Source organism: Cephus cinctus, unplaced genomic scaffold, assembly GCF_000341935.2.
Source record: "Cephus cinctus unplaced genomic scaffold, Ccin1 Ccin1_scaffold1399, whole genome shotgun sequence".
Taxonomy (NCBI): Eukaryota; Metazoa; Arthropoda; class Insecta; order Hymenoptera; family Cephidae; genus Cephus; species Cephus cinctus.
In genome coordinates this window covers 38,093-56,717 of record NW_014333795.1, presented here as the reverse complement: position 1 = coordinate 56,717, position 18,625 = coordinate 38,093, and the positions used below count along the sequence as shown (strand labels likewise).

At 36.7% G+C, this 18,625-nt stretch overlaps 4 protein-coding genes across 13 annotated transcripts in view; 1 reads left to right on the top strand and 3 right to left on the bottom strand.

Moving 5' to 3' along the window:
- Window positions 1–68: 68 nt before the first annotated feature.
- LOC107273128 (heparan-alpha-glucosaminide N-acetyltransferase) lies at window positions 69–5,017 on the bottom strand. The gene is made up of 12 exons (XM_015750977.2): window positions 4,470–5,017; window positions 3,992–4,143; window positions 3,746–3,879; window positions 3,547–3,662; window positions 3,288–3,453; window positions 3,013–3,217; window positions 2,749–2,916; window positions 2,565–2,686; window positions 1,208–1,377; window positions 837–1,011; window positions 516–628; window positions 69–430 (listed from the first exon to the last, which is right to left on the bottom strand). Exons 2-12 carry the CDS (start codon window positions 4,109–4,111, stop codon window positions 249–251), a joined length of 1,671 nt encoding a protein of 556 aa, XP_015606463.1. The 5' UTR covers window positions 4,112–4,143; window positions 4,470–5,017; the 3' UTR covers window positions 69–248.
- Window positions 5,018–5,394: 377 nt separating this feature from the next.
- Window positions 5,395–13,041, bottom strand: LOC107273122 (protein transport protein Sec24C). Of its 4 annotated transcripts, none has more exons than XM_025090404.1 (19): window positions 13,002–13,041; window positions 11,390–11,644; window positions 11,155–11,291; window positions 10,950–11,052; window positions 10,644–10,892; window positions 9,728–10,383; window positions 9,516–9,638; window positions 9,260–9,439; window positions 8,988–9,183; window positions 8,778–8,893; window positions 8,286–8,696; window positions 8,079–8,205; window positions 7,819–7,979; window positions 7,567–7,746; window positions 7,264–7,465; window positions 6,976–7,170; window positions 6,700–6,891; window positions 6,423–6,616; window positions 5,395–6,337 (listed from the first exon to the last, which is right to left on the bottom strand). In XM_025090404.1, exons 2-19 carry the CDS (start codon window positions 11,634–11,636, stop codon window positions 6,197–6,199), a joined length of 3,810 nt encoding a protein of 1,269 aa, XP_024946172.1. In that variant the 5' UTR covers window positions 11,637–11,644; window positions 13,002–13,041; the 3' UTR covers window positions 5,395–6,196. The 4 variants fall into 4 exon arrangements, with proteins under 4 accessions (XP_024946172.1, XP_024946173.1, XP_015606448.1 ...); XM_025090405.1 differs by lacking the exon at window positions 13,002–13,041 and adding an exon at window positions 12,905–12,919; XM_015750962.2 differs by lacking the exon at window positions 13,002–13,041 and adding an exon at window positions 12,668–12,821.
- Window positions 13,042–13,075: 34 nt separating this feature from the next.
- The window catches only part of LOC107273136, a 10,854-nt gene continuing 5,304 nt past the window's right edge, over window positions 13,076–18,625 (bottom strand). Inside the window, exons 1-5 of one of the 4 annotated variants that reach the window (XM_025090423.1) lie at window positions 14,809–14,937; window positions 14,253–14,435; window positions 14,013–14,192; window positions 13,710–13,939; window positions 13,076–13,640 (exon numbers count right to left, since the gene is read on the bottom strand). In XM_025090423.1, the coding sequence (XP_024946191.1) occupies window positions 13,365–13,640; window positions 13,710–13,939; window positions 14,013–14,192; window positions 14,253–14,355 (789 nt within the window). In that variant the 5' untranslated portion in view covers window positions 14,356–14,435; window positions 14,809–14,937 and the 3' untranslated portion in view covers window positions 13,076–13,364. Of the gene's footprint in view, window positions 13,641–13,709; window positions 13,940–14,012; window positions 14,193–14,252; window positions 14,580–14,804; window positions 14,938–18,625 lie in introns of those variants that run through there. The other 3 variants (XM_015751011.2, XM_025090424.1, XM_015751012.2) reach the window with 3 other exon arrangements.
- The window catches only part of LOC107273125 (calcium-binding mitochondrial carrier protein Aralar1), a 19,174-nt gene continuing 15,505 nt past the window's right edge, over window positions 14,957–18,625 (top strand). For 2 of the 4 annotated variants that reach the window (XM_015750970.1, XM_015750967.1), the window contains exon 1: window positions 14,957–15,165. In XM_015750970.1, coding sequence (XP_015606456.1) covers window positions 15,124–15,165 — 42 coding nt within the window. In that variant the 5' untranslated portion in view covers window positions 14,957–15,123. Of the gene's footprint in view, window positions 15,170–18,625 lie in introns of all 4 variants that reach the window. The other 2 variants (XM_015750971.2, XM_025090407.1) reach the window with 2 other exon arrangements.

Sequence of the window (18,625 nt, the reverse complement as noted above, 5' to 3'; positions counted from 1 at the left end):
TCTGTTTGATATTTTCTGAAGAATTGTAACAAATGTGCATAACGAAGAAAACGTGTAAGTCGCTCGAATATCTTCCATTGACATTTAATCGATATAATCATTTATTTTATTTGTTTCTTTAGCAGGTTAATTAATTCATAACGCAATTTAATAATGAAGAGAACTTGTACTGATATCGATAAAGTTTGAGCAATGCTTCCAATAAGTTGATTAATACTATTACAAAGTAAATCAGTCAGTGTTATATGTTATAGTGTGATATATATTCTTTTGTGATGCAAAATATATGCAACAAGGGTCCACAAGGCAGCTCCCCAAACAGCTTCGATAAGTAGCGAGAAATGAGTATTCATTAAGCCATATCTCCAATGAAACGGGAAAATCTGATAGCACAGCTGATGACCAAAGTACATTGCCAAAGCGTTCATACCTGGAAAAAATATATATACGTCGTATTGACTGTAGAACTAATGACGATTCCTGAGGAGAAAAATAAGAGGGTGATTCGTGCATACCTGGAATTCGAAAAGGACCACCGCGCCAGACTTCAGTGACGTCAATAAGAACGTAGCATCCGGTAAGTAGAAGAAAAGCAAAACACGTGGTCAGAAGTACGAAGGATAATGACCTGCAAAAAAAATATGGACTTGCAATATCAACGAGGAAAAAGTCGTTAATTAAAAATTAAAAATGAGAAAATATTTTCTTTGGTGTCACAATGCTGAGTAAAATTTTAAATAAAAACCGCCAGTGTGACTCATTGTCAGCATTGTTTTAGGTGAAGTCAAGGGTTCGTTTAGCGAATTTTAGAATGACAGTATTACAGACAGTCTTACCACAAATTTTTATTTGCTGGTATGAAGTCGTTAAAGTGGAGAATGGCGCCCAAGGTACCGCATATCGCTGCCCACAGAAGCCACCTGGCAACCCGGTCCTTCCAGTTTTTATAATACCTTAAAATCATGCCAGCCTGGACGCCCAAGAAAGCTTGAAAGATCGTGGTGAGGCATCCTAAAAAGATACCGATTGAAAACCAGTTTGAGTTATGGAAAAGGCGCCATTCCTGTTCTTAGACAATTTACATACAATAGAATAGTTTCAATTAACTTGGGACTTTATAAACTGTAATATGAACAATATAACTTTTGTTCGTATAATACTTTAATTATATATACATATATCCTGAATAAGTGTGCATACAACATACCTAGTATACCCTCAGGATCAAAAGGTCCTGATCCATAAACGGTACTCGACGTCGGCCATTGATAAATGTGATCAATTCCTAATACAATCTTATCAATGTACCCCGTGGCGCCACCAGTGCAATTAAAATATTTTCCATCCTCATGTCGTCCACCAGGTCCAAGATAGCCACTGTGGTAAGATATAGATATATCATATTAAAATTAATCAAGGTAAATGTGATTCACGGTCATAAGGCCACTCCGGCTACCGATACAGATAACGTTCTCGATATGGGCAAAGGGTTGTAGAGCAGGCGGAGATAGGGTTTTGATACGGTTAAGGGCAGAAGAGGAACCCCCTGACCCGAGTTAAGGACGTGGTGCCCAGCTGTCGCCCGATGTCCTGGGGAAGCGGCTGTAGAGGATCTCCAAAATTTACGTACCGATTCGCTAAGGATTGCTCTTGATTTGGTTTAAAGGGACGACTCGAGGGAGATGGAAGAGTTATCGGGTACAAGAATCTTGACCAATCAGATGATCAGAATAATTAGTTCGCGAATTTGGCTATTTTGTCAAAGCAGTCTGTCTCGGGGCACCGACCGTGGTGTTACGAGCTGCCTTGCGCTCACGTGCTGTCTGTTGATAGTTTTTCTAGCTGTGTTTCGATACGGTATAGAAAGTTTTCACGTTGCTCTCGCGATATCCAGGAACTTCTATGGACTTTCTGTGAGTGCTCCGGAGGTGTTGTGCGGTGTCCCAGTGCAGTGTCCACCTGAGGATTTCCTGGATGCAGTTCTCGGCCTTCACGGATCAGCTACACCAGCTCCGGTGAGTAATCCCAATTTATTAATTGGTGGAGGGATTTCGATTTGATACGTCCGATTCGTTCTGTTACGTTCTCGATCAGTTGCTGTCTGTATCTCGCACTATTTCCCTGACGCGTACTCCGACCCTCTCTAGCTCAACCTAGCAGCCTGAGCAGCCGTGCATTTTCGTTCGTGCATCCAATTGCGTTTGCTGATTTTACGCGACCCCAAAAATCAGCATCTACGGTTTCGTTTCTCGATTTTACGCGTCCCCAAAAATCGACAGGATCCGTTAAGCTATCGTCTCTTCTGATGCGTTACGTCAGAGCTCTCGTTTCGATGGAGTTGGACCTGTTCCACCCAACTCCCAGTTCACACCGGATCGTCAGTTCCCGGTAAAAAAAGAATCGACTGGCGCCGCCTGGCTTGCGGATGCACGAACGAAGGGTGGACGACCGAAGGTAACGTAGGTCGGTTCTGGATGATAGTTCGTTCTCGGATTTTTCGCTATCGGTTAAGTCGAGTTAAGAAAGAATACGTTACAATGTATAATAAAACTGTATATGCTTACGTAGGACAATTTGGAACTGGCAAATGAAACGTTATAACACAATGAGCAGCAAGAATGGCAAGAATGATCAGCCACTGCGGTAGCAACGCTAGAATTTCACTGATTCGGCGTAAGAAAAGATTCTGCAAATTTTTTAATATTTAATTAATTTAAGTACCAGTAATATATCATTAACAGTACAGACCTCGAGCTCCAATGGCTTTCGTCGATTCAGCAGTGCAAATGTCAAAGCAACAACCAAGTAAACAATACTGAATCTTTGCAGAACTCCAAGAATTCGAATATTCTCAAGTTGGGCATCAGTTCCCAATGTATTCAGCGATAGTCCAATCAGAAAGAGAAGTACGCTTCGCTTAAAGGCGACCACGCATTAAACGTATTAGAATTGTTTTCTAGTCGTAGTACTGGCTGTCAGTTTCGGAATCGTTTAAGTTTAAATATCATTTACCTTGAGAATCGCACAGCAAAGGGAAAGTCGTGATACACCGTGAGACAATTGAGACGAAAGTGATATAGGTATGCAGACTCCCATAACCCAAACGAAACATGGAAACACAAAATCCCCTACGAATAATCCGTTCCAGGTTACGTGTTCCAGAATTGCGTATCCGCCGGCTCCGTCGTTTACAAATATCATAAACAGTATGCTGATTCTGTAAGTGTTGATTATGGTTATACCTTTTCTTTGTTGGTCGCGTTTCTTAGTCATGATAGTTTATATACCCTCGGAATGTGTCAATTGAATTAATTCGACGCTTTGTCGAAGTCTTGTCTGGTGGCGGTTCTGTGTTGTCTCTTCGAAATCTTTTTACCAGTGCGACCACTCCGGTTCTTAACAAAGACGATCCAAAACTGATACATAGCAAAGCTCCCAGCACGACAACAAGAGCTTGAATGGATATAGATTTTATTGTATGATTGTTACATAAGAGACTAATAACTTTTGACAATCGAATAGTATTTTACTATGGCTATTACTCACATGTATAAAGATTAGAAGGCTCTTGAATCGTCGTGAAATCGCAACTGCCGTTATTCACAGTTAATTCGTATAATCCAAATTGACCTACGTTTGGTGACAATTCGCATACGATACCACTGGAACGACAATGAAAGGAATGAAAAATAAAGTTTTTTAATTATATCATGAATTCACGCTTACTTCTTTCATCAAATCAAACCTTTTATCTGACGCGGATATATATTCACTTTCGCCATCAGTTTCTATTACTCTCCAAAACGATTTGTAAGTCGTGTCAAATCTTACACTTTGATTATTCGATTTTGATATTGAAGCTATTCTACCGTAGGGACACTGTAATACAAAAATAAATTATAGAATATTCTGTATCGCCATAGATTCAACAATAACGAAGGTTTACATTGGGAAAATATTTATAATTCAAATTCAAATTATATTTACTCACACTTTCACAATCTGATGATAGCGAATACAAAAAAGTTTCAGCAGTTTCAAAATTACTTCGCAATCCGACGCATGCTCGATCGTATCGTAGTTCGTCGTAAGTACACGTGTTAGTATCCATCGTGATTTATTTTAAAAATCCAGTATATCAATCTGTGAATAAAAACGACCAAGAAAAAAGTATAGAGATAGAACATTTTGTTTAAACAATCAGTTACAATCAATCAGATTATAAGTAATCCATTTGATGAGACTAAGTGAAAAAGGAAAGTTTGCATATCATTAACAGAAGAACCTGAAAATAATTACATACGCATTGGACATGCATACATACCCACGTCGAAACGTGTGCGAAATGTGAAAGGTAGACTGGCTTAATAATATTGTTTCAAGTATGAAATATTTTCATATAAATCGTATCTTTTAAGTAGCGTGATTTATTTACCAGAAAAAATATATATAAGATAAGGTATATTTACCCCTAGTTATGAAATTTGGACGCCATTACTTCTTATCTGTCTTATCGAGCAAAAGAGACCACCATAGCACGTGTAAGAAAGATTGTCTGTTCGCAGTGAACGATTTCACCTGACTGCAAAGTCTTGAGGGAAAAGATTGTCCTACTTACTCCCACTACTTGTTATGTGGTTTCGATAACCTTATCAAAGAATATGCAAGACAAGAGATGAATTTATTGATAAAGAAAGAATATAGTTGCTTGCACAAAAGTGAAATGTCCTGTGAAAATATATTGATTGATCGTAGATATGATATAGAAAAATTATTAATTCAGCTACACTGCATTTTTCTTTATCATTCTGTATAAATTAGAGCGTGACATTAGATCAAATAAAGACTGTCTATCAAATTGTTAAAAAAAACATTTTTAAGTATTTTTTCATGAATTCCAAGAGGTAGAGTCGAGTCTATGCTGAGTAGTTTCAATTGCAGACGCCGGCAGCCAAAGTGTTAAGCATAGTGCTTTTTTTTAAACAGAAATCAACTCCACCTGCCATTCTTCGCTTAAATAAGTTTTATTAGTTGGTTCTCACAGAATCCTCCAATAACATGGCGTATCTAAGAGAAATGTCGATCTACGTCGATTCGTGACGTAACAAAGAACGCATATGATCTTCAATCGTCTTTTACTATCAGAATCGAGTAGGGAAATTGCCAATGAGCCGATTTTCATGGTCCAAGTTTTATTTCGGCATCGACCCGCCACCTGACGAGTGGACGTTTCTGCATTACTGACATATATACATTTCTCCAATAATATTTTTGTTCGGTATGTCCGTGGTCGCAGCGTAGTCTGATTAAAGAAAAAGAAATACCCGTCCGCAAAATTTGCAAAGTCCGACAGTGTCATATTTATCTACAAAAGCAGTAATTTAACCGTAGACGTTCACGAAATATATATAATTTGCGTAATTACAATATTTATTAATATTTTCTTATTTCTATCAACGAATCAAGTTCTCCACTTTCCATTCATCGAACATTAGTAATTTTATATAACAGTAATGTTTATGCATACTCTGCGACACTCGATCAGCATATCCATACCGAGCATCGAAATCCGTCGAAGACAAAGAAAAAAGAAAAATTAACTATACTTCCCCATCCAAAGTAAATAAACCTCGAAAATGCATATTCGATTTAACAATACGTTTGCTAAATGATGCCTCACTCTTCGCCGCATCAGCCTCACCGTTATAGAAATTCAGAATGTCGTAATAAATTTCACTGTTTAATTTACCATAATAATGTATTATAATGCACTAAGTAAAATAAAATGTAATAATAATACAATTTCACGTTTACAATTATTCGTATATAAATCACTCAGTGTGTATGTAAATGTGTAAGTTATGTGAGTGAATCCATGAGACGCCTGTCTGCATTTATCTTTTCGCATGTATCTTCCGCGTAACATCCAAAAAGTTCATCCCCACTTTCTTAATTATATGCATTTCATCCGTTTTATTTCGCTTCCTTTTCACTTTCGTCCAGCCAAACGACTCGTGCGCGTTTAATGGTGTGCTTCTCGCGAAATACATAATTCCAGCTTTCCCGCGTTTGATCTCCATCGCGTCAGCAATGGCAATGGGTATTCCAGTAATTCGGGTGCTCCTTGCACTTTACTAATTGCATAACGTTACCCCTCGTGCCAAAGAGAAAGGGAGATCAGTGAGGTGTCAATTTATTAACTAAGGAGCCCTCTAATTTCTTTGTGCATATGGCAGAGGAAATCCACGTAGCTCGGACTGCCGTCGTTACTCCTGTCCTCCGCCAGGAAGTGACGCAGTACCATCTCAAGCTTCTCTCGCTGTCTGACAATGGTCAACTGAAATAACGAAGATATCGTATAAGACAATTGATTAGATTACAACACAGATGCAAGATGGGAATATAACCTATTAGCCACTTACTCTCATGCAGCGATGTCGCTGTGCCCGGATGTGGCTGACGATATCGGAAATGCGTTTGCTGAGCGGGTTATCTAACTGAGGAAGCTGAGTACGATCAACGTCCACCTGGACCACCGATGGTACCCCGAAAACTCCTTGTACCCATTGTGAGGATAATCCAAGACCCAGCCACAGGAACATATGGATGCCGTTTTCTGAATGAATATGAAATTGATGACAAATGATGATTAATTATCCATAAACGATCACGTTATCATTTCTTAGCCAATGTATTTACCAAGTAAGTATGCGCCATCTTCGGCGAATTTGTCAATGGAACAACGCAACATCTGAGGAAGATCGGTGCCCTGCGGATCGATATCGTGAAGCGGGATCAACCTCGGATAAAAGTAGGCGACTGAAGTATGAATCGGCATAGTGGCGACTGCCTGCATTACGTAGGATCGATCATCGATAGTCATATCAGCTCCTGATCAATGTAATACCATACAGTGTTACGATTAGTCCATCGATAAAATTTTATTGAAGATAATTCTTCGAGTAATTTACTTACCGCCAGAAATGGCGTCGCTCTTCAGTATACAATTGACATAAAGAGGCAAGAGTTTCATGCATTCCGGAAGTATGAGTTGCCCTGCGCTCGACGGCGCCGCACAGTGCTTCCGGTAAGCTGCTAGCATGGAGGCGCATCTTGCGATCAAATTGTCTTTCACCGTCTTTGGCGTCGACTCAATCAATTTGAATACACCTGGGGAAAGATTGAGATATATATTATCTGCATTTGCTGGATCTGATAACTGACTGCTTGATTTCTTCGTTGATCTTTACATCCACTACTCACTCTGCTTGGAAAAGAAGTTGACAATGGCGTCTAAGTCGCAAGCACGATATAGCTCAGACATTTGGGACGAAGTCGACAGGCTGAGATTTATTATACGTAATCGTCTTACGCCTCCGCAAGATGTATAAAGCAGAGCTACTTGCACGTAGACGCCTTCTTCGTCCGTCAGCTTATCATCGTGTTTTATCTCGATTGCGACAGCCTATTTAAAAGTACGACCCATTATTATGTCATAACAGATGTCTCCATCGTATGGCAAATGTAACGTGTTATTTTAGATTGTTAATTTTTGTTCTTAATTACCTTGTTACAATCTATGCTAGCTAATTCCATGTCTGTTGTATTTGACATGAAGAAATGTCCATAGAAATCTGTTGCCCTGACTCCGGTAGACGTGCGAACGCGCATGACCGCATTGAAAGCGATTGGTTTGCTAATATTATCTATAATATCGGTAATCAATCTCTCGCCGTCGATATCAGCCTATGAAATAAAAATAAAAGGTATGACAAACTATACTTATATAAATCTTTGCTTGAGAATTTAAATTTTTACCTGGAAATAAGTGTATTTGAATACTTCGCCACCAGTGAGCCGGGCAACTTGTCCTATCGTTGCAATGTCGACGTATGAATTATTAAAAATAAATAAATCTACACTGCAACCAGCACTAACGCACTCTTGTCCCAAATTGTTATATACGTTATTCTGCGGAGCTGTAAGAGTATTGAAATCAACATGAATCAATGTCGAAAGCAGTAGCGTGATAAACCTTTTGAATCTTATATAAAAAAAAAAAAAAAACAGTCAATTACCTAATACAGTTTTTTCTTTCTCAGTACCAAGAACTTTTCTGTCGTCTCGATTTTTCAGTTTTCCAGGAGCTTCAGCTATTGGCAGCGATGAATGAAACACCATAAGCTTTCCGGCACAATCCGAGGCCTGATCAATGCAAGGAGGAATAATAATAATTGTTAAGAACTGAAAGTATTCTATAATTCTAGTTATACGACAATCTTCACCTTCAGGGCTTCTAGACCTGCTTGGATAGCAGGAGCCAGTAAGATCTCAGTTTCACGAGTATCCGCAAACATAACAGGAATCTGCGCCATTAAACTATCAATTACAGCTTCACTTTCTTCCACGTCGCATAGAAATCCGTCAAGAAGTGGCATAAAGACTTCCTGCACGTCCCCAACAACCATCATTTGGGGCTGCGCCAGACATGCTTTGACATTGTAGAAATGAACGGTGTTGTTGTACGTGATGAAACCGACTTTCATGTTACTTTTAGTTTGACCAGCATCGACAGGGAGATTGCGAATAATATTTTTCATTTCCGAACACAGTAAATTGATCAGACCGGATTTAACAGTGTTGTATGAAACGTCAATCACGAACACGAAAGCTGGTGGCTTCGGAAAAACATTGTTCTGCAAACAATGAATAATACAATCATAAGATGTTGTTCCCGTCAACTTTCAATATTGTGAAGATTCTTTTTACTAATTTACCGTGCAATAATCCTTGGTAGCAATATATTCGAACGTTCCAAGCATCAACTCCGGCCTTTCGAAACGATCCATGCGTTGTCCCGTATGATCTAAATGCTGGAAATATTCCGCTGGAACTGAACGTAAAGAAATACAAAAATTGTATTTTCTATTATCTAAATATCGTATATTATCATCTGAGAGTTATTATTGCTTTTAACGTCTTCTTACCTTCTGTTGTGGCTTTACAGAACATGCACTGAAACCGACGACCTGAATCAATAAACTGCATAAAGGGACACATGTATGCCTTGCATCGTATACAACGAACTGGACCCAATTCACCCATGTCGACAACAGGTGGTTCAAATTCTCCCTCCTCTACACGAGCCATAGGACTTATTACAAGTCCAAATGGCACATTGGTCTGTGAAATAATTAATAATTGTAAGGAGAATTTTTTTAATTAATATAATTACTTCAATTTTTATCTAATTTCACACCTGTTTCATGATGTCGGTAGTAGTAGGAACGGTATACATCGTTGACCTGATAAACCTTGGTGAAGCATTTCCTTGATCCTGTGTTGTAAACTGTGTTGTAACTAATGGTGGGACCAACCCCTTTTGATTTGTGACAAATACGCCGCCTCGTACACGCTGATCATCTTGCATCACTTGTATCTATGCGGGACATTACACATTATCAAGCTTCAAAGTTACGCAAAACTTAATTTGGTTTTGTTGGTTTGATATTTACTGGACTTGGCATCTGATCAGGATCGAGTCGTCTTACTTGCTGAGGTTGCATTTCTGGTTGATATCCAGCACCAGCTGGACCTGTGATGCCACCTTGGAAGTTCCTCTGTGCACCATACATATCCTGGTCATATTAGATATTTAAAGTAAGACTTATGACTAGACTTGAGAAGTAAATGATAATTAAACCCAGAGAGAAGACTGTTAGTTTACCGTTTGTCCATGAAATCCTTGTTGCTGGTATCCTGCTTGTTGATAAGGTGGTAAATTTCCTGGTGATTGACGACTTATACCCATAGGCGGTTGACCCGGTACCGGAGGTCCTGACATATATTGTCGTTGGCCGCTCATCTGTCCACCAGACATAGGCGGTTGACCTGGTCCTGAAGGAGAGGTCATATGTGCTTGTCCAGGGCCATGAGGAGGTCCAGCTAAATGGGGCTGAATTTGAGACCCAGATGAATGTTGTTGTCCAGGCAATGGTGGCCCGGATAAGTTTTGCTGTCCGGGTAATGGCTGTCCGAATACGTTTTGCTGTCCAGGTAATGATGGTCCGGATATGTTTTGCTGTCCTGGTAATGGCTGTCCGAATACGTTTTGCTGTCCAGGTAATATTGGTCCAGATAATTTTTGCTGTCCGGGAACAGGTGGTCCGGATAAGTTTTGTTGTCCAGGAAGTGGCGGACCGGATAAACTTTGTTGTCCTGCTAATGGCTGCCCCGATAAGTTTTGTTGACCTGGTAATGATGAATTGGACAAATTCTGCTGTCCTGGCAGTGGGGGTCCAGATAAGTTTCGCTGTCCCGTTAATAAAGACCCGGATACATTATGCTGCCCAGGCAACGGAGGCCCAGATAATCTAGTTGTCCCTGAACATACAGTAATGATCTTGGTAAAATAGATTCAAATACATTTGGTTGTTCGGAGAGAAAAAGACTTTTCGTATTTATTTGTTCTAATAGTAACAATTTATAGATACTTAACACTATCCATACCGACAATTTTTTGTAAATGTATTTTTGGCTCTAAAATGGTCAAATGACCGGTCGATGGTACGATTGGCGTTAATAGTGGTCTTTGTATGAAACATAGAATTTTCAAATGTTTTGTAATATATTTTGAAACTAACCTGGTAAATGTTGTCCAGGTTGAGATACTGGTGCAGGAAGCGGAGGCTGCCCAGGAAATTTTTGTCCGGGTGGTCCAGAAACCTGTGATGGTGGACCACCTCCAGTAAATGGAACAGTAGAGAGTTGTGATACTGAATGGTCTGTTTGGATGGGTGCACCAGGTGCAGCAGGATGAGAGAGCTTTCCAAAATTTGTTGCTCCTGGTTTTGCTGGAGGAAGTCCGCTGGCTTGCGTTTGACCTGCAGAATCTGTTACACGATATTATGTAATAAAGTGATATGAGAATGTCATATGATATTTAATACCTGTTCCATGTGGCATGTTATCTGGATTACCGTTGAAACCATTAATATTTGACGGTGGAGATGGCAATTGGTTAGCTTTTCCAGCGGGTGGTGGAAAACCTTGCTATAAATGCATACAAATAAGAATGTGCTAATTATATCATGCCTAGTAGATTAAATCAGAATTTATATCATTTCGGTGATAATAATAAATTATGTAACGTACACCAGATGGAGGTCTTTGAAGACCACCCATGGACATATTAGCCATTTGATTTACAAGATTATTTTGATTTGTTGGTGACGGTGCTACATGTGTTGTATTGGATATTCCAGGTCCAGACTGAAGATTCATCGGTGGACCTGAAAAATGTAATTTAAATAATCAAAGAAATATCCCTAGCTATTATCTTAATGAAAAGGGCATGCTAAAATATAAGGGTGTATTTGTATTTATTTACCTTGAGAATTATTAGCATAATATTGAGACTGTGGAGGTGAAGGCATATCACCAGGAAGTGGATGCTGCTTTTGAGGTGGATACATCGACGGAGCTTGGGGACCATTAAATTGATTTGATGGCATGTTTGCATTTGGTGGCCCATAGGGAAGCACACCTTGTGCACCTGTATAATATGGTGTCTGTTGTTGCTGTGGTTGAGATTGTTGAGGCGGTTGTTGACCTTGTTGAATATATTGAGGATTCATTTTTTATGCTATAGAAGAAGAGTATTTGTTTTAGAAACAGAGGTCTATGGTTCTTTGAATAAGTATAATAGAAGCATGTTTGTTTAATACTTATCCAATTCCAAAAAAAAGTAAAATCTTATTCAGAGTAAGTTTATTAATAATAATTGAATGATGTCCAGTTTGTTATGTTAATTTATTAACTATAAAAATTCTAATTACAAATTTGAACTCAATCTCTTTAATTAGCACTATATGTATATAATAATGAACAAAAAATACTTTTGTCGAGACAATACACATGTATATATATAATGTATATCGATAGAACTGTTCTTTGTTCTTAAAAAAATCTAAGAAAAATAGCAACTCATCTGTATTAATCATGATTACCTACCAATGTCAAATTATAAGCACAACGTAAAATGATTTCCTTATTCATAAAATAAAAAGTATTGAAACAATTTCTTATAGACTGACATATGGAGCATATTCTTAAGAATACAAAAGGTATATAAAGGTATTCTTTGAAACATATCAACAAGATATTTAAAACATTGATAAGTTTCAATATTTCCCTTTAAAAAACAAAATGAACCGGTATAATCGAAATTAAAATGTTTCAAATATATAGAAGTGTTAAAAGTGGCACTTGCATTAGCCAAAAGTGATATGGTCAAGATACAACATATAGTGTAAAAAAGTATCACATAATGAAATATAACGAAATTAAATAAATGATTTGTAAACTATTGAAAGAAAATGAAAGGAGTGATACAAATGTTCAGAAAATTCAACTAAATCTTTGACCTTTCAAGTGATCCGAGTGAAAGTATTGCCAGAGTGAAATTTTAAGTGAACCTAAGAACGTTCAAAAGTAACTTTATATCAAGCAGAGTGTAATTATAAAATTAATCTGTAAATTCCAGCGTCTTTAAACGTCACGTTGTACAAGACGGTAAAGAGGATCAGATCATTTTGCACATTGAAGTATTGCATTATTTAAGGAACTGTACTGAACGTTGTGTAACAGCAGAATTACATGTACTTACGTGAACTTGTTAAATCTTTCTAAATCATAACAAAACACGATATTTCCACAAATGTTTACACTAAGGATGAAGAAAATATCTTTCAGTGCAAGAGTGAAGACTGCTGATGCCACGTAAGGTGGCATTGCGCATGCGCCCGTCAGCATGCTGACGGGACACGTCATTACAAAAACTGGGTTAGCGCAATAACCGGGATTTTTACTCAAAATACATTTACCCTATCTAAAAAATGCTTACCGAACAAATCCTTATAATAGTCATAAGTATTTCTGATGTTTTCAAACAATTCAGATACTAGTCAAAAGGATAATTCATTCGTAAAGAGTATATTTACCGAGCGACGCGCTAAGTGGCACTGTAAAGAATCCGTCGGTAATAATTGCATTGGCGCAGAAATTGAAACATACATTTACAACGCGGTTCCGTTTTTATCTTTAATAAGATACTTTCATATTATTACAACTTTTTTATACCATACGTATATTACTTAAATAGGAAAATAAATAATAGGAAACGATTTCTATATTAACACAACCATCAGTTACGAAGTATTGAACATTTAAGGCATAACAAATAAGTTTCATCTTTAACAGCTACAAAATGTGTACAGGTAAAAACAATAAGTAGAATATACAATCAGATTTCTTTAGAAAAATTGTCTATACATTATAGAATAAAATTTAAATAAAATACGATATTACTCTGGTCTTTTATATCTTTTCTTCACATTATTCATTATTTCTAGCATTTTTTTATTGTAGTCATATTCGTTGATGAGTTCGAAATTACCACGTGATGCAACGATGTATGGATTTGCTACACAAATATCTTCGAATGATATTTCTTTCTCTGGTGCTGGATACTGTTCAAAATTTAATTGAATGAATCCTTTAACATGTACATAGTCATATAGTTCGATTGGTTTTCCTAATAACCCATGATTAACTTCTTCATACCATTTATGTTCTAAGTACTAGAAAATGAAAAGCACTCTGTTAAATAACATTTCAACAAATTTTGCTATATTACATTGGATACTTACAGCTCTGTATCGTAAAGGAATTTCGGAATCATATTCAATATCTGGTCTTACTTTTGGAAAACGTATTGGTAAAGGCTCAGTCATGCTATCGTGTCGCTGCCATTTCTTACCGAGAAATGCAGCTTTTGCAAGTCTCTTGTGCTTCTCATCTATTCTTTTTCTCTCATTTTGTTCTGATTCCAAGTTATGTATTTTTTTGATTACAGTAATAGCACCAGTTCCATCATTAACTGGAAGTTTGATAATGTAACAATGACCAAATTCATAGAATGTTAAAATCATTTGTTATATTAATATTCTTACCAATAAGATCATAACACATCTTTTTCTTAATAACTTTTATAATAATTCCTACAATCTCAATTTGTCCTACCATAATATAAGGCATATTCAATGGATGAAACTTATAAAAAGATCCATGTATAAAAGGTATCAGACGATATATCTCTTGTATTAAGATTGCTACATCATTGAATTTACCCACTAAAAAAAGCATATATTTTGTATATAATACATAAACTTCTCATTATTGTGTATACATACCTTTCTTGTAACCAGGCCATTCTTTTTTTCTATAAAGATACTTTTGATATTCATAATGTTCATCATCACTTGATGTATTCATGATCTGACAGCTCTTGTACATGTAGATAATTAAGAAAAACTCCGATCTCACAAAGATAGCTTTTTTTACTACTTACTATTTGATACAAATATATATTTTTTCTATAAACAACCATAAAAATTAATCGCAATAGATATGATGTTTTCTGATCATTCGTAATTTTTGTATTTTATTATTTTTATACAACGAGCGACACCTATTATGCGATAATCATAGACAATCATTTCCTATGAGTTCTATGAGATTGCGTTTAGATGTCGACATTAACACACGATAAATATGTATACTGTTCAATTATGTGCAAGTAGATAAGATCTTTAATAAATGTATGTAACATACATTACAATGCTTAAATTTTTCTATGTAATCTGAATAGATCACAGCATTACAGTCGCCATAACGCTTAACTAGCACAAAACATTGTGCAGCATTTGCAACAGTAAAATTTCAATAAATACTTATCCTCCTACCTACATATAAGGATTTACTCGCGAAAGATTGAGCTGCCATCCACAGTCGGGTCGACAGGTCCTTTATTTGTTATATTATAATGCCAAGATGGCGCTATGGGAACTGTCTCAGCCGCAGTAGCATGGCAACTTCAGTATCGAGCACTGTGCATCCTAGGTACGGGTGAATATTCACACACCAGTTTAATAAAAGGAACACGGACAAAGCCAAAATAAAAGGGGACAGAGATCACAAGTTTTGAATAAGAAAGAGCGAACATAAGTGCCGCGTTTTCTCTGGAGCATCGTGCATCATATTTAGATAAATCGTCTCTTGGGAATGTTGAAGGATTCGCTTGCCATTCGAGCATCCTGTCAAGAGGTGGGTAAGTCTTGTTTAATCTTTTTTTATTACTGTCACTTTCATAAACATTGAGACTTGTGTATTTCGTGGCTCTACTTGACACAGGAAACTCGGGCATTGAGTACCTGTCCGTAACGATCTGCATCCGGGTGTCTGATTTGAATTCTTGTTACAACGCATTGTTCTAGTAGAGATTTTAAATTTCTTTTATTCCTCTAACTGCTCTCTTTAATCTTTGCTATTTTAGCGATGGGCAATAACCGGCTACTTCCTAGTTGTAATATATATGTACAGACCAAGCCCAGCGATTGGCGGAAAGAATATCGATCCCTCTGTCTCTTCAGCGTGTACGCCTCGTTTTCGAGGTCACCGGGAATCACGATCAGCCGCAGTTCTCACTCTCGATCTCGTTATTTCATAGGCCGAATAAACGCCCTTTGAAATTCTGATTTTACGTAATCCTATTGGTACTGCATGGCACAGGATTCAATAACTGAAACGGTGCTTTGCCTTTTACAGAGTGCACTTCCTCGTTGTTAACCTTGTGAAGGAAGCCTTTTCGATATTTTACTGGGGTTGAATCTTGGAATGTATCCTTGAGTCAGATCTGTAGATTTTATGTAATATAATTATATGATCAATGACGCTAATCTTTTGCTTCCTGTGTCATGCACAATTAGGTTACTCAATCTGAATTGCTTGATGTACAAAACCTTGATGGGTTATCATTGAGTGATATTTTAAGGTAAACTGATCTATGAAAATATTCAATTGAATGAATTGAAATATATTGATTTGTAAGTAAATGATCCAACCAATCATAAAATTATAGTGATCTAAAAATACTCTATGTAGTAAAGAGGCTTGAATTGCTGTTAAATATTGTGTTGATAAACATATAAGCGTATATATAGATATGCCTTAATTGCATCAGTAGCCATCTATTAATAGCTGTAAATAAAAAAATTCTGATTTTGGGATAGCTAGACTTATTATCATTTCAGGTAATCTTTATGCTAGATAAATTTAGGATGAAACTATCAGACTGTATACCATTTTAATACCTTTATCAAAGTATAATGAGGAATCTCATTCAAAATTGTCACACCCTTATATCTAAATCCACAATATAAAAAAGTCTATTATCAATGTTTTTATGTAACAAACTTTAATGTGGTTCTTATATATAGAAACCCTTGACACGCTGCTACCATTTATTTTGGTCCACTCGAACATTGACGTGCATCTAGCATATGTCGAAATCTCCCACGTGTCACAGAATCATAAAACGCCGAATGATGTATGTGAATAGATTGTCTATCAGCGCCATCTGTACAAAATCATACGAGTGAGTTAAACGTTATTTGTTTAATTAAAATTGTTATCAATTTCGTGGTTTTTAAAAAAATTAATTACAGAAATTTTACTCGTTTACGCTTGTGATCTTTTGCATTTGATTTTTCTGGGACAACTATTAATTCTCGCTGCAAAAATAATCAGCGAAAAGTCAAGTTACTTTGTCAAACGGGCCTGGCTTACTTTATATCCATCGTCCACGCTCCTCAAGGTAGATATTACGAGGTCGACACGCGAAGGCAGCGTGCTAGGTTAGCGACTCCTGTTAGTAGCTCCGACATAGCAGCTATTCTCAAGGTCACGCGTCTGACATAATACCAGTTCAGACATTCTTCAACTCAACCCTCAAGAGATTCTAGTTGCAGCTGCCTGATGAGTCTTAGGTTTGCTTTATATATTATACTTGTATATATATATACATATATATTACAAAGGTATTGCTTGCCGAGGCCCAAAAAACTTTTGCTCACCTTCTCTTTCCGCATGCTGTAAATTTTGAGTTGGCAGATGGTTGGAGGGTCATTGATTCCGAAAGCTATAAAACTGCTCCACATGTATCGTCGAGAATTATATAATTTACGTAACGCTACGTGTCCATAATGTCTAGGGAAATTCAATTGGAACACGTCAACCACTAAATGATGCATTCAGTAATATTATCTATATCTGTGTAGTAGTGATGCAATACAGTTTACGAAAGAAATGAATGCAATAAAAATGCAGTCTAAGATGTTAAATATATTATGAAAAATTTTATTTCGTGTTAATAATAGAAAACAATTTTAATTTATTGTAGTATATTATATTTAATTTAATTTTTTTTAAATACGATCGAGTTTTGATATTTTGCTAAACGTATAAAAAGCATCCGATTACTCGGGTGCTTCGCGTTCTTAAATAGTAGAACATTAATGAAGCTAAAGGTATTATTGGTTTACGGTCGGATCCAGCAAGGGAAGCTGTGAACAATGGTGACTCTCAAAACCGACTACACTTAGAGCTTGGTACAAAGTGGTATGTACAGTACTGTGCAGAAACAATGGCACGTTTACAATGCGTGGAAAAAAGTTATTATTCCTTAATCCAACTGTACAGATATACCAATGGAATCCATTTACGTAATATCGTAAACAAAAATTTCCCTATCGAATTGACTATCTATTCGGTGTATGTAAATCTGAGTAATTCCAAAAAACGTAAACACGGATTACGTACAGTAGACTAAAGTATTAAATTTGCAGACTTTATTCTTTCGATTTGTGTCTGTACGAAACAGCTGATTACGCACGCGAGACATTAAATTAATCGAAAAGACACTGAAATATTGTATAGTAGGACGAAGAAAATAATTTTTATTGTAAATCAATATATTTCACTGTAATACAATTATTGACCTCAATCGATACTCATCAATTTTCTATGTCTAATCAAAATTATTTTTTAACGTCGTTTCTTCTGCTTCCGCGTCCCAATTCGCGTTCCGGTGTTCGCGCGACGTTAATTTTTTTTACTGTCATTGGAAATAACAATACGTAATTCCAAACCAGCTACTATCTACTACTGCTTACTATCTGCTATCTATTATTTAACTTTATTTTTTCGAAACTCGTTTTTATCGTTATGCAATACATCGTTACCGTTATCAATCCGAATTGGTCGATACGAAGCATGAATTTTCATTCTCCAAAGCGTAATTATCATTTCGATTGTATTTCATTTCAAGATAGAATACAGCATCACGCGAATATATCCAAAGTTTGTGATTCAGCAATAATATCAATATGTTATCAATCCTATTATCAATATTATTTTATAAATATTCCATCACGCGTAATTCGCGTTTCACTCAGCAATTATTATTCGTTATTGAACGTGGTTATTCGTGATTGAACGTGGCATATTTTGTAGGGACTTGTATTATAAAATCTTGTTTTATCTACATCGACACGTAATAGACGTCACCGGATAACTTATCGTATTATTACGTAACACCAGTAGGGGCTGATAAACGAAATCATAGAGAACCGCGAAAATTTTTAACGTTTACGATGCAATTCAGCTATAAGAAATTGATTCACGTCCCTGTGCAATCAATAAGTTTTTTTTTTTTTTTTTTTTTTTT

Coding starts and splice junctions, on each gene's coding strand:
- LOC107273128 (XM_015750977.2), bottom strand. CDS start 4,111: ATGGATACTAACACGTGTACTTACGACGAACTACGATACGATCGAGCA. Junction 3,454..3,546: donor GCCTTCTAATCTTTATACAT/GTGAGTAATAGC, acceptor TATCCATTCAAG/CTCTTGTTGTCGTGCTGGGA. Junction 1,012..1,207: donor TGATCCTGAGGGTATACTAG/GTATGTTGTATG, acceptor GTATCTTTTTAG/GATGCCTCACCACGATCTTT.
- LOC107273122 (XM_025090404.1), bottom strand. CDS start 11,636: ATGAATCCTCAATATATTCAACAAGGTCAACAACCGCCTCAACAATCT. Junction 8,697..8,777: donor CTACCAAGGATTATTGCACG/GTAAATTAGTAA, acceptor CATTGTTTGCAG/AACAATGTTTTTCCGAAGCC. Junction 7,980..8,078: donor GAAAGAAAAAACTGTATTAG/GTAATTGACTGT, acceptor ATACTCTTACAG/CTCCGCAGAATAACGTATAT.